Below are 13,370 nucleotides of genomic sequence, written 5' to 3' on the forward strand. Positions count from 1 at the left end.
TTTTTTTACTGCTCTGATCAGGTCCAAGACCTAAACGAGCCCAAAGATCTTCTAACATATGATCCAACTCTAGATCTAACTTCCTTGTGGGAGGAATCTATTAGAAAAATTATAAAAACCTTGAAGGAGAAGATAAGAACACTAAAAACACACAAAAAAGAATTTTTGAATTCCTTTATTAGAGAGAGGACCGAAAATTGTAAAGGCTAGGTTTAGATTTCGTGTAATGTGTATTAAATGTCACACGTCTTTCATCTCTGTGTATAGAGTTTACGGACTCCAAGTGCTTAATTCTAAAAATGGGTAATTATTGAAATGGCACATCTTCCATAATAAAGTGAGTGGACCAAGATCAACTATTAATAGTCTAATTAAAAAATGAATATTTAGGAACTAGAAGTGGTTGATTTTGAAGCGTTAATCCGTAAATAGGTAAAAAAAAAATTCGTTGTTATATGTGTATTAATGTATTGGTGAAGTAGGAATTAATACAAATGAATATCACATGTATTAATAAATACAATGATAAATTAGATTAGCCACTAATATTATAGAAGGAATTGACCTATCTAAGATGGTTATGATTTGTTTTTGATTTCTTGTAAGTGGGAAGACTTCTTGTTGGTGGGAAGACTATTAAGAAAGAGACAAGCAAAATGAATAGATTAATAGGAAAATGCTAAATACATGTACTAATACTCCCTACGTTCCAGATAATTTGTCCCGGTTTTCCATTTCAGTCCGTCCCACATAATTTGTCCCATTTCACTTTTACCATTTTTGGTAGTGGACCTCATATTCCACTAGCCCATTCCTACTCACATTTTATTATAAAACTAATATATAAAGGTAGGACCCACATTCCACTAACTTTTTCAACCCACTTTTCATTACAATTCTTAAAATCCGTGCCCTGTCAAAATGACCCGAATTATCCGGGATAGAGGGAGTACTAATTAATAATATTATGTTGATAATTTTACATATATTAAAACCCATTTTAATTATTTTTATGCACGAGTTTCTTGCATTTACTCTTTGGTGCGAAATCCACCATTTTTTCACTTTTTTCAATTGACGAATATTCAACTGTTATTTAAAAAAACCATTGAAATGCATAACTGCTTCACTTCATCTTCATCATCATCTCTCTCTGTAAACAGCCATGGTTCTCCGCAACCACAGCTGCTCCACAATTCACCTCATTCTCCTCTACTTCTGCATCACCGCTTCCGCTTCCCTCGCCGACGACACCATCTCCGGCAACCGAGCCCTCTCCGGCGACCAAACCCTCGTCTCCACCGGCGATAACTTCGTGCTCGGCTTCTTCAAACCAGGCAAGTCTCCTCGCCACTACATCGGCATTTGGTACAACAAAGTCCCCAAACAAACCGTAGTTTGGGTCGCCAATCGAGAAACCCCTGTTTCCGACCCCAATTCCGCCAAACTCCTGATTTCCGCCGGAAACCTAGTCCTGATCGATGAATTAGGCGCTCAGATTTGGTCCACGGATGTGAATCAAACATCCAATTCCAATTCCAGCTTAGCTGCAGTGCTTCGCGATGACGGGAATTTGGTTTTGAGCGATGGATCCGGCTCAAATCCGAGATCCGGACGGATTCTGTGGCAGAGCTTGGATAATCCGGTGCACACGTGGCTTCCGGGAGGGAAACTTTCGTATGATAAGATCACGAAGGAGAAGCAGCTCTTAACTTCGTGGAAAAATGCGGAGGATCCGGCGATGGGGCTTTTCTCGCTCGAGCTTGATCTGAATGGGAGTCAGTATCTGATTAAATGGAATAAGAGTCAGCAGTATTGGACGAGTGGAGCTTGGAATGGCCATATTTTTAGCTTAGTTCCTGAAATGAGGTTGAATTACATTTATAATTTTAGCTATGTTAATAATGAGAATGAGACTTATTTCACGTATTCTCTGTATAATCCGACTATTATATCGCGTTTTATTATGGATGTGTCGGGGCAGATCAAGCAGCTTTCGTGGGTTAACGGTGATTGGAACTTGTTTTGGACTCAGCCGAGGGAGCAATGCCAAGTTCATGATTACTGTGGGGGATTTGGTAGCTGCCAGAATGCGTTGCCGTTCTGTAGTTGCTTGCCAGGGTTTGGGGTTAGGAACCAGAGTGATTGGGATTTGAATGATTATTCGGGTGGTTGTGTTAGGGAGATGAGCTTGCAGTGTAGTGGTAATGGTACTGGTTCTGGTGGGAGGGGAGATAGGTTTTGGTCTGTCTCTGATGTGAAATTGCCTGTGAATGAGAAGCCGTTGACGGTTGGGAGTGTTGGAGAGTGTGAGTCGAGTTGCTTCCGTGATTGTTCTTGCACGGCTTATGCCTATGAGGAAGGAAGAGGATGTTCTGTTTGGAATGGGGATTTGGTGGATCTGCAGCAGTTGAATGAAGGAGATGGTAATGGTAAAGTGATTCACATTAGGCTGTCTGCCTCTTCACAAGTGTTTTCTGGTTCGAAGAATAGTAAGGGGTCTATGATTGGTATTGTTGTGGGCTGTGTTGGTGGTGGCTTGGTCGTTGTGGCTGTAGTAGTGGGGTTGATTTGGAGGAGGCGGAGACGTGCAGTTGGGAGTTCTAAAGCAGTGGAGGGTTCATTGGTTGCATTTGCATACAAGGACTTGCAGAATGCAACGAAGAACTTCTCGGATAAGTTGGGAGGTGGTGGCTTTGGATCTGTTTTTAAGGGCACTTTACCTGATTCAACAGTCATTGCTGCTAAGAAGCTCGAGAGCATCACACAGGGAGAGAAGCAGTTTAGGACAGAGGTCAGCACGATCGGGACGATTCAACACGTGAATCTTGTGAGGCTCCGTGGCTTCTGCTCAGAAGGTAGTAAGAAGTTGTTGGTTTATGATTACATGGAGAATGGCTCCTTGGACTCGCATCTCTTCTACGCGAATGAGACCAAGTTCTTGGATTGGGAGACGAGGTACCAAATCACCCTTGGGATCGCTAGAGGGTTGTCGTATCTTCATGAGAAATGCAGGGACTGCATCATCCACTGCGATATAAAACCAGAGAACATATTGCTGGATCCTGAGTTCTGTCCCAAGGTGGCGGATTTCGGCCTGGCCAAGCTCATGGGGCGTGATTTCAGCCGTGTCCTCACCACCATGAGAGGAACGAGGGGCTACCTTGCGCCTGAGTGGATATCCGGAGTTGCCATAACAGCAAAAGCAGACGTCTACAGCTATGGGATGATGCTTTTTGAGTTAGTCTCCGGAAGGAGAAATTCAGAGAACTCGGAGGATGGGGCTGTCAAATTCTTCCCCTCGTGGGCAGCCAACGCAATTGTCAATGGAGGTGACGTGCTTGGCCTATTGGATCCCGTGTTGGACAGAAACGCTGATGTGGAACAGGTGTTGAAGATTTGCAAGATTGCCTGTTGGTGCATCCAAGATGATGAGAACACAAGGCCTTCAATGGGGCAGGTTGTTCAAATTCTTGAAGGCCTAATGGATGTGAACGTGCCTCCGATCCCTCGTTCGCTCCAGGTCTTTGTTGAGAGCCAGGAACATATAGTGTTCTTCACTGACTCATCCTCTACGGACCAGAGCTCGCAGGCGAAGAGCAACACCTCAAGTGCTTCGACTAACTCCAAGAACAGCGCGTTGTCATCAAAGGGTTAGTCTTACTTCGCATTGACATGATTTGGATTACACATATGCTTTTAGATTCTATTGCAAGAAAATGTTAAGCCCTCTAAATAAAACTAAGTTAGGAATCTTGACATAGGCAGGTGAAGCTTGAGTAAGCTATAGTATAGAGTATATATATGTTTCATTTTCCTGTTTTGTATTTATAGCATTTTGTGATCAAGATTTATAGTTTGTAAGCTTGTTGAATAGATAGCAATATGTTGATAAAAATCATGCCTTTTTGTTAGTGAACTTTTATATATACATACTATATGTGGATATAAGAATTCCCTATCATACCCTTAGACAGAATAGGAATATAAAATATTCATATCTTTAAAAAACAAAATAAATTATCCTTAAAAAATTATTGTATTAGTTGAGGTAATTATATAGCTCCGTATGTAGGAATAAAGGCAGCGGCAAAAGACTATAAAGTTAGCTTAATTGAGTTAACATTTCCTTATTTAAGGAGTAAGTAATATTTTTTGGTCTAATTTGTTTCTGCTTTTATGAATATTTTAATAAAAAATTATATTTCTTTTGTGGCTAAAGGGTATAAATAGAGGATTTCTATTTCTTAATCGTGTCCAATGATCATTCTAATAAATTGAATGACTCTCTTGCATTGACCTTTTCGTTTCCATCCTGTCCAATCACATAAAGTGAGACTTAGTCTTTTTCTTCAAAAAAATTAAATAAAAAGTGGATTAATATGTTAAAAAAGACCCAGTCTCAATTTCTATTGACGAATATTCAACTTTTATTTTGAAAAAACTTCTTAAATACCACAAAATATAAACTGCTGAATATTTTAGACAATAAAAATTAAATATTTTCGCTTCTGGTTATTGAAAGCCTAACTACCATTGCTGCTGCACTTCAATATCCAAGTCTTCTTCTTCTTCTCCTCTCTCTCCCTCCCTCTCTCTCTCTCTGTTATCAGCAATGGTTCTCAGAAGCCACGGCTGCACCACGATTCATCTCATCCTCCTCTACTTCTGCATCAATGCTTTCACCTCGTTCGCCAATGATACTATCTCCGGCAACCAAACTCTCTCCGGAGACCAAACCATCGTCTCCGCAGGGGATAAGTTCGTGCTCGGCTTCTTCAAACCAGGCAAGGCTCCTCGGCACTACATAGGCATATGGTTCAAGAAAGTCCAAAACCAAACTGTAGTTTGGGTGGCCAATAGAGAAATCCCTGTTTCCGATCCCAATACTGCCAAACTCCTGATTTCAGGAGGAAACCTTGTTCTGCTGAATGAATTAGGATCAGAGATTTGGTCCACCGCTGTGAATTCAACATCTGCGGTCAATTCCAGCTTAGCTGCAGTGCTTGGGGATGATGGAAATCTTGTTTTGAGCAATGGCACCGGCTCAAATCCAAGATCCGGGCAAGTTTTGTGGCAGAGTTTCGATCATCCGGTGCACACATGGCTTCCAGGAGGGAAAATTGCCTATGATAAAATCACTAAAAAGAAGCAGCTCTTAACTTCTTGGAAAAATGAGGAGGATCCTGCAATGGGGCTTTTTTCGCTCGAGCTCGATCCGGATGGGAGTCAGTATCTCATAAAATGGAATAGGAGTGTGGAGTATTGGACTAGCGGGCCTTGGAATGGCCATATTTTTAGTAAGGTTCCTGAAATGAGACTGACTTCCTATTTTGATTTTAGCTATGAAAATAATACCAATGAGAGTTATTTCACATATTCTATGCATAATCCTGCTGTTATATCGCGCTTTATCATGGATGTGTCGGGGCAGATTAAGCAGCAGACAATTCTTGATGAAAATGATTGGAACTTGTTTTGGACTCAGCCGAGGGAGCAATGCCAAGTTCATGATTATTGTGGGGCATTTGGTAGCTGCCAGAATGTATTGCCATCCTGTAGTTGCTTGCCGGGGTTTAGGATTAGAAATCTGAGTGATTGGGATTTGAAGGATTATTCGGGTGGTTGTGTGAGGGATGTGAGCTTGCAATGTAATGGTTCTAATGGGAGGGGAGATAGCTTTTGGCCTGTCACCAATGTGGGATTGCCTGTGAATGAGGACCTGTTGACAGTTGGGAGTGTTGGAGAGTGTGAGTCGAGTTGCTTCAACGATTGTTCTTGCACGGCTTATGCCTATGATGAAGGGAGAGGATGTTCTGTCTGGAAAGGGGATTTGGTGAATCTGCAGCAGTTGAATGAAGGAGATGGTAATGGTAAAGTGATTCACATTAGGTTGTCTGCCTCTTCATCGGTGTTTTCTGGTTCGAAGAATAGTAAGGGGTCCATGATTGGTGTTGTTGCGGGCTGTGTTGGAGGTGCCTTGGTCGTGGTTGCAGTCGTGGTGGGGTTGATTTGGAGGAGGCGGAAACGAGCAGTTGGGAGTTCTAAAGCAGTGGAGGGTTCATTGGCTGTATTTGCATACAAGGACTTGCAGAATGCAACGAAGAACTTCTCGGATAAGTTGGGAGGTGGTGGCTTTGGATCTGTTTTTAAGGGGACTTTACCTGATTCAACAGTCATTGCTGCTAAGAAGCTCGAGAGCATCACACAGGGAGAGAAGCAGTTCAGGACAGAGGTCAGCACGATTGGGACGATTCAACATGTGAATCTTGTGAGGCTCCGTGGCTTCTGCTCCGAAGGTAGCAAGAAGCTGTTGGTATATGATTACATGGAGAACGGATCCCTTGACTCTCATCTCTTTCACGCGAACGAGATCAAGTTCTTGGATTGGAAGACGAGGTACCAAATCGCCCTTGGGATCGCTAGAGGGCTGTCGTATCTTCATGAGAAATGCAGGGACTGCATCATCCACTGTGATATAAAACCAGAGAACATATTGCTGGACCCTGAGTTCTGTCCCAAGGTGGCGGACTTCGGCCTGGCCAAGCTCGTGGGGCGTGATTTCAGCCGCGTCCTCACCACCATGAGAGGAACGAGAGGCTACCTTGCGCCTGAGTGGATATCCGGAGTTGCCATAACAGCCAAAGCAGACGTCTACAGCTACGGGATGATGCTTTTTGAGTTAGTCTCCGGAAGGAGAAATTCAGAGAGCTCGGAGGATGGGACTGTCAAATTCTTCCCCTCGTGGGCAGCCAACGCAGCTGTCAATGGAGGCGACTTGCTCAGCCTATTGGATCCTGTTTTGGACAGAAACGCTGATGCGGAACAGGTGCTGAAGATTTGCAAGATTGCCTGTTGGTGCATCCAAGACGATGAGGACGCGAGGCCATCAATGGGGCAGGTTGTTCAAATTCTCGAAGGCGTAATGGATGTGAACCCGCCTCCGATCCCTCGTTCACTCCAGGTCTTTGTTGAGACACAGGAACACATAGTGTTCTTCACTGACTCCTCTACAGACCAGAGCTCGCAGGCAAAGAGCAACGCCTCCTCAAGTGCTTCGTCTAACTCCATGAACAGCAGCGTGTTGTCAGCAACGGGCTAGCCGGGTAAGACACTAAATATAACTAAGTTGTGTTGGGAATCTTGACATGTATTAGATAGTATATATATGTATAATTGTCTCGTTTTGTATTTATAGCATCATGTATGTAATCAAGATTCACAGTTTGTAAGCTTGTTGAATAATGTTGAAAAAAAATCATGTCTTTTTGCCTAGTCTATATAAAGAGATTGTCTTTTTGCATAGTCTATACTCTCAGCTACCGGCTCTCTTTCTCCGGCAGCTTCCGGTCACCGGAGAAAGCGGCCCCACACGGGAAACAGGTAAAGAAGCATCAATGCAAACACAACCGCTCTAACTCTGCCCCAAACCACAGTGAAAAAGAGAGTGGCAATCAACAGACACAAACCAGGGTTGATCTTGCACGAACACGGCCTTCTCTCGAGGCAAACTTCTCCATGATCAAACGACTCGTTCAAGGAGGGACAAGAGCTGGAGCTTCCGTCTGGAGGCTGCAAGACCTCAGCCTCCTCAACTCCTCCGTCTCTTGTCGTTTTGCCATTACCATTTATCTGCAGATGACCGGAGATTTTCCCGAGCTGTCGAATGCTGCCACCGGAGACCTTTATCTTCTGCAAGAGGGCAGAAAAGGGATCAATTAGTGATGAAAAGGGATACTAACTAACTAACTAACTAACTAACTACTTCACTAACCAGTGAGGCTTTGGGGAGGAGGATTTCAAGAACATGAGAAAGTGGCCTTTTTGAGCTTGAACTTTTGTGACACTTTTTCTTGTGATTGGAATTGGTTTGATCTGTTTGGGTTTCCAACACCAGAGGGTGGAAGCAAGAGAAGAGACCTTTCTTCATTATCATGAAAAAGATTTGTGGGATTGTGATGTTTTTAAAGATTGAAAATTTAGAGGTAAAAAACAAGAAATTGAGGAAGAGGGATTTAGTAGTGGTCAAAGATGAAATAAAAACAAATTGGTGCATTAGTTGAGTAATGGCTTGAGTTGGTTATTGTAGAGCCGGCAATGCCAACTTTTGGCATTTTTTTATGCACGAACATATTATCGTATATTCTCTATTTCTAGACATGAAAGAGTAGTGCTATAATTGCTATTTGATCATATTATATTCACAAAATTTTGATTTGAATAAGAATATTGACTTGTTAATAGATAGAAAGTGAATATTACTCGAAAATCTTTCCTTTTTCCTCGTTTTATTTTCGTTTTCCTATTTCTAGCCTTTATCGTAGTAATTTTCTAGAGTAAAATACTTGGGTTATTTAAAGGGCCCAAAATAATGTATTTTGTGGCCGGCCACTTTTAAATATGAATACGGTTCTCGATTTGCATAATCTAAAAATATGTTGAATGTAATCCATACGAAGTCGATAATGTGGAAAATTAAATTGCTGAAGTTTCATGTTTGTGTTGTGTAACTGTGTATTGTAGTATTTTGATGGATTTTATGGGTTTGGTTCTATTAATCAGGCCCATGATCTAAGCCCAATAAAACACTGGGCCTCTATCGCGATATTAGAAATTTAGGAATGCAACAATTTCATTAAAATATTGAAGTGTAACAAAAGATTAAGAAAATACCGAGAAGAGAGTAATAAATACAAAAGGTTGATTAGGGTAAAAAAATATGTTCACCAAAAAACATTTATAGACATAGGAGAAGGGTGGGGCTTAAGCCCTTACCCAAAATGTAATATTTTTGGTTTTTCATTTTTGGAAAATCATCTATAGCCTTACTAAATAAGTGTCTTTGAAGAGTAAATCATCAAAATTTATATGATAAAAGGGCTGGAATAAATCTGAAAATAAAAATTGCAAACAGAAATGGACAACAATGGCCGCCGGGTGTTAGTGAAGAAGATGATTCAATTTAATAATACTACCCTACTTGGTATGGTGGAATGAAATGTCATTTCTACCTCCATTCCGTTCCTTTGATTGATGTGATGGAATGATTGAGTGAATAGATGAAAATGCAAAGGAAATTCAAAGAAATTGACATTTTATTCCTATCTTCATTTCATTCCACCCTCATTCGATTCTATCATACCAAGCATGAACCTAGTGTCTCAAAAACTGTGTCAATTCATTTATTGAACTAAAATAAAGTAAATTTAAAGAGTTTTCTTGTTTGTTTGTTTTAAAATAATAGTGCTACTATTCTTTTCCATTAACCGATGCAACAGATAAAAACATGAAATACATGATGGTTTTATTTTTCTTTTTCTCAATAGATGAAATATACGATGGTATCACAAATTGCATAGCACGGAGTATTAATTTTCTTTCCAAATTTTCTTTTTTTATTTGTTCCATTAAAAATAAAATATTTCTTAAAGTGAAAAACCATCATTTCTACTTCTCTATCTCTCTTTCTTACTTTTATCTCTCTTTATGAAGAGCATCCAGCTGTGCTCGCTGGCACGGATGGCGTCTGTGCTGCTGGTGCGACGCATTGCTGCCGCCGCTGGCACGACACTGCTCGATGCATCGAGCACGTCCGTGCCAGCGAGCACACTGATGTGGCGCGACGGGATTGGCCAACGGCATAGCCGTTGGCATTTTTAGTTTTTTTTTTTAAAATTCGGTTTTAATTTAAAAAAATAGAAAATAAAAAAAATATTTTTCCACTTCCCAAAAAATTATATCCATTTTTTTCCCACTTTTAATTTTTTTTTCAATTTTTTTCCCCAAAATTCACATTTTTCATCTATAAATACCCTCACTTCCACACCAAAAATTTCACACCACACTGCACAATTCTAATCTAAATTCTTTCATCAATTCTCAATCTTCCAAAAGTTCCAGGGGTATTACCTCCAGGAAGAGCGGATGGCGGGGAGCGGCAAGAGCGAGCTCGACATCATCAGTGCTGCCTTGGCGACCTACCAATCCATGAATTTGAAACCGTTCAAGTACCTCAGTTGTTGGCAGGAGTTGCGCCAGCATCCGAAGTATAAGGGAGCGTAGTATCCTCGTCTAGCAAACGGTCGAGGTCGGTAGCCCTATCCGACAGCGCCTCCGATGAGATGGCGACCCAGTTTGCCAGAACTAACTAGGGTAGCCCCGACGCCGGCCCGAGCAGTTTCCGCTGGCCGCAAGGAAGGAAGAAGGCGACGGCCAACCGCCGTTGCGCTCCGACTCCACCCACCCCCGATCCCGCTCCCGCTCCCTTTGTGCCACCTCAACCCCCGACCAACTCGTTGTGGACCCTCTTGGGTCAACTCAATGCGGCCGATAGGTCTAACATGACTCCCGACCAACTTGCCATACATGTGGCAATGATACAGGTTTTCCGAAGAACATTGGGGATAAAAGACTAGTCTTCCACGAGGGTATTTTTTACTCTTTAATTATGTAATTTTTAATTTGTAGGATTTTAATTAGGTAAATTTTTATTTTCTAGCATTTTAATTATTTTTTAGGATTTTAATTATGTAATTTTTATTTTTTAGGATTTAATTATGTATTTTTTATATTTTAATGTATTTTTATATTGTAGAAATGTTTTTAGTAATTGAAATATTTAAATTGAATAATAGAATGGTGAGATCCTTGAGCTTGTCTTTGCGGAAGAGAATGAATGTTGGTGTTGTGCTCTTGCCTAAGAACAGTGAGTAAAAATGGGTTCCTGGCCCACGTCTTTGCTCTTGCCAAAGAGCACGGATGTGGATGCTCTAACTCACAAAATAACACCACATCAAATCTCATGCTAAAAAATAAACGTTAATATTTAATAAGACAGATGTAGTACTATATTAACAAATTACAAATCTATTAACAAATTTAATGGTTTGGGTTTAATGCATTTTTATAGTTGTTGTAAAACTAGGCAATTATAAAATACGAGTTTTAATGTGAAATTTCTAAAATAAAAGAGGGATCAAAAGAAAATGATTAAAATATTGTTAGTGGATGACTAACAAAAATAAGAAGAGTTTTATTATTCTCAAACGAATAAAAATGAAAATAATGTTAGTTTTATATAATTAGCGTAAGAAATATATATAATATAGTAGTCATAAGACATATATAGTCGGCCCCTACTAACATGTTATTCTAAGTCCATCCCTGCCCCTACCCGTGTATGCGAGAAAAGATTAAAAATGAAAAATAATCATCTTATGAATGTATTAGTAAGGATATTTTGTAATATAGTTTAGTAAGTGGAAATATTACGTGATTAAATCCATCTTGTCCAACACGTAAAAGTAGCTAGGAGCCTAGGACTATAATTCTTCTTAAATAAACAGCTAATTCCGACTTATTTATTTCATTATAAATATACTCTAATACTTCAGTAAACTTCAACTTTGAACTGTCTCACACGTTCTAGAAAATATTGAAAGAAAATAAAAAAATTGAAATTCTATCTTATGTTATACAATATCTAAAAACTAAATTGACCTCTGTGTTAATATATTCTTGTCCAATAATGCAAAATTCTCTATTAAATGAAGATATTCCGAAGTTTCTAAAATCTCCTGCCTTTTATGACTAATTGCTAAAGATGTTCCATCACGAAATTTTGGATAATCTTAGGAGAATCTGTTTTGTTCCCCCATCAAATATTCTATTAATAATTTCTTGTCCACATTGATAATTAATGACGTAGTTTAACTTTTTTTTACAATAATTATAAAATTTCTAGACCTAATCCCCCACAAAACATGAGAAAATTTGCACATTTTGACCCATTCTTGTCGAAAAATTGGTTGCACCCTTGAAAAATCCACACTCTGTAAATTTGAAGAGAATTATCAAAAGTTAAAGAAACTAAAAAATTGGTAGTCAACAAAGAGAGGCATTTTGAATCACTTATCAAAAGTTAGTGACGGACCAAGATTTGTTTAGTGGGCCAAGACCCGAATATACAAACTATCAAACAACTAATTAACTTGAATCACATATGAGCTTGAATCCGCACATTGAGACCATCTTACCTACTTCGGTCCATATTAAATATTTCATAATTAATCGCTATGAGTTTTAAAAAATTATTTAACTTTATAAAGAAAAATGAGTTGAAACAGTCAGTGGAATATGAATCATACTTTTATACTAGTATATTACTAGTGCTAGTTTTATAGTAATTGTGAGTATAATGGGTATTTGCTCCACTTACTAAAAATAATAAAGTGAAATGAGACAAATTATAGAGGACTTTCCAAATAGGAAAATATGAGATATTTAATAGGGACCGGAGGGAGTATATATTTTGATTGATCATTAACCTTGAGCTAACCGGCGATATTGCTTTGCTGCTAAAATCCTTCATTACGATGCCATCAAAAAACTAATGTTGTAATTTACCAACAAATTATCATGGGATGAATTTTACCGACAAATTCATATAAGATGGTAATTAATGCATCTTATGATATATTTTTATTATACTATCAGCGGATTTTGTGTGCCGAAAATGATCAGCGGACGCCAATCTATCGCTAAATTTGTCGATAATTTGGTGCGTAATCGAGCTGCCAAAATTCGGCACGGGCGCTGAAAATGTAACTAATTAGCGTCGGACGTTTTTCGCCAGAAATGGGCCTTTTTTGTGGTGTAGAAAATTTGTGTTGATTTGTTGCATTAAATTCCAAGTAACAAATCGAATAGGAGTTCTAGCTAGTTCACATACATATAATTAGGAATTTTGATTCCGATTTCTTTGTGTTGACTATATATTGAAAGATAAATTCCACTTTGTAATTTGCTTTCCAGCAACAATTACACTTACATTGTCCTTTTTATAGTATATGCAGTAAAATCAATAATAATAATCATAAAATCCAAAGTATGTTCAAATGCATGATGTTACATACAAAATATGACAGCTTGAAACAGATATTAAAGATTCAAAATAATTGAACAAAAAATTAATAACAAGACTGGGTCATAAAAAGTTAAATAGCTAGATAGATTTCTGACCAATGCTTAATCATATGCATGAGCATGACATCAGCGAAGGAGAATGCATATTTATTATTTATAAATAAATAGAGTCCCATAATTTCCAAAAATTACACAAAATTATCGATGATTAATACTACTTATTCTTTTCAACGAAGATGATGCAAGAACTAGTTAATATATGCAAATATTTTGAAGTTTGGTGGAAGTTTCTTCATATTGTAACAAAAGCACTATCAGTGTGAAACCAATATAATATTTAAATTAAGTAAATACATAGACTGGGTGTTTAAATTACCTTGTTCAACTATAAGTTGCCGCGGACTAGTTGATTTTATTGTTTGAAAGCACTTATATGGAGTATTATT

The 13,370-nt window shown here is 38.9% G+C and overlaps 2 protein-coding genes across 2 annotated transcripts; both read left to right on the forward strand.

The window, feature by feature from the left end:
• Positions 1 to 1,115: 1,115 nt before the first annotated feature.
• On the forward strand, positions 1,116 to 3,874 carry LOC125188002 (G-type lectin S-receptor-like serine/threonine-protein kinase At2g19130). Its single transcript, XM_048084715.1, has one exon. The coding sequence runs from the start codon at positions 1,166 to 1,168 to the stop codon at positions 3,656 to 3,658; it is 2,493 nt and encodes an 830-aa protein (XP_047940672.1). The 5' UTR covers positions 1,116 to 1,165; the 3' UTR covers positions 3,659 to 3,874.
• Positions 3,875 to 3,995: 121 nt separating this feature from the next.
• LOC125188003 (G-type lectin S-receptor-like serine/threonine-protein kinase At2g19130) lies at positions 3,996 to 7,275 on the forward strand. The gene has a single exon (XM_048084716.1). The coding sequence runs from the start codon at positions 4,616 to 4,618 to the stop codon at positions 7,100 to 7,102; it is 2,487 nt and encodes an 828-aa protein (XP_047940673.1). The 5' UTR covers positions 3,996 to 4,615; the 3' UTR covers positions 7,103 to 7,275.
• The last annotated feature ends 6,095 nt before the right edge of the window (positions 7,276 to 13,370 follow it).

Source organism: Salvia hispanica, chromosome 5, assembly GCF_023119035.1.
Source record: "Salvia hispanica cultivar TCC Black 2014 chromosome 5, UniMelb_Shisp_WGS_1.0, whole genome shotgun sequence".
Taxonomy (NCBI): Eukaryota; Viridiplantae; Streptophyta; class Magnoliopsida; order Lamiales; family Lamiaceae; genus Salvia; species Salvia hispanica.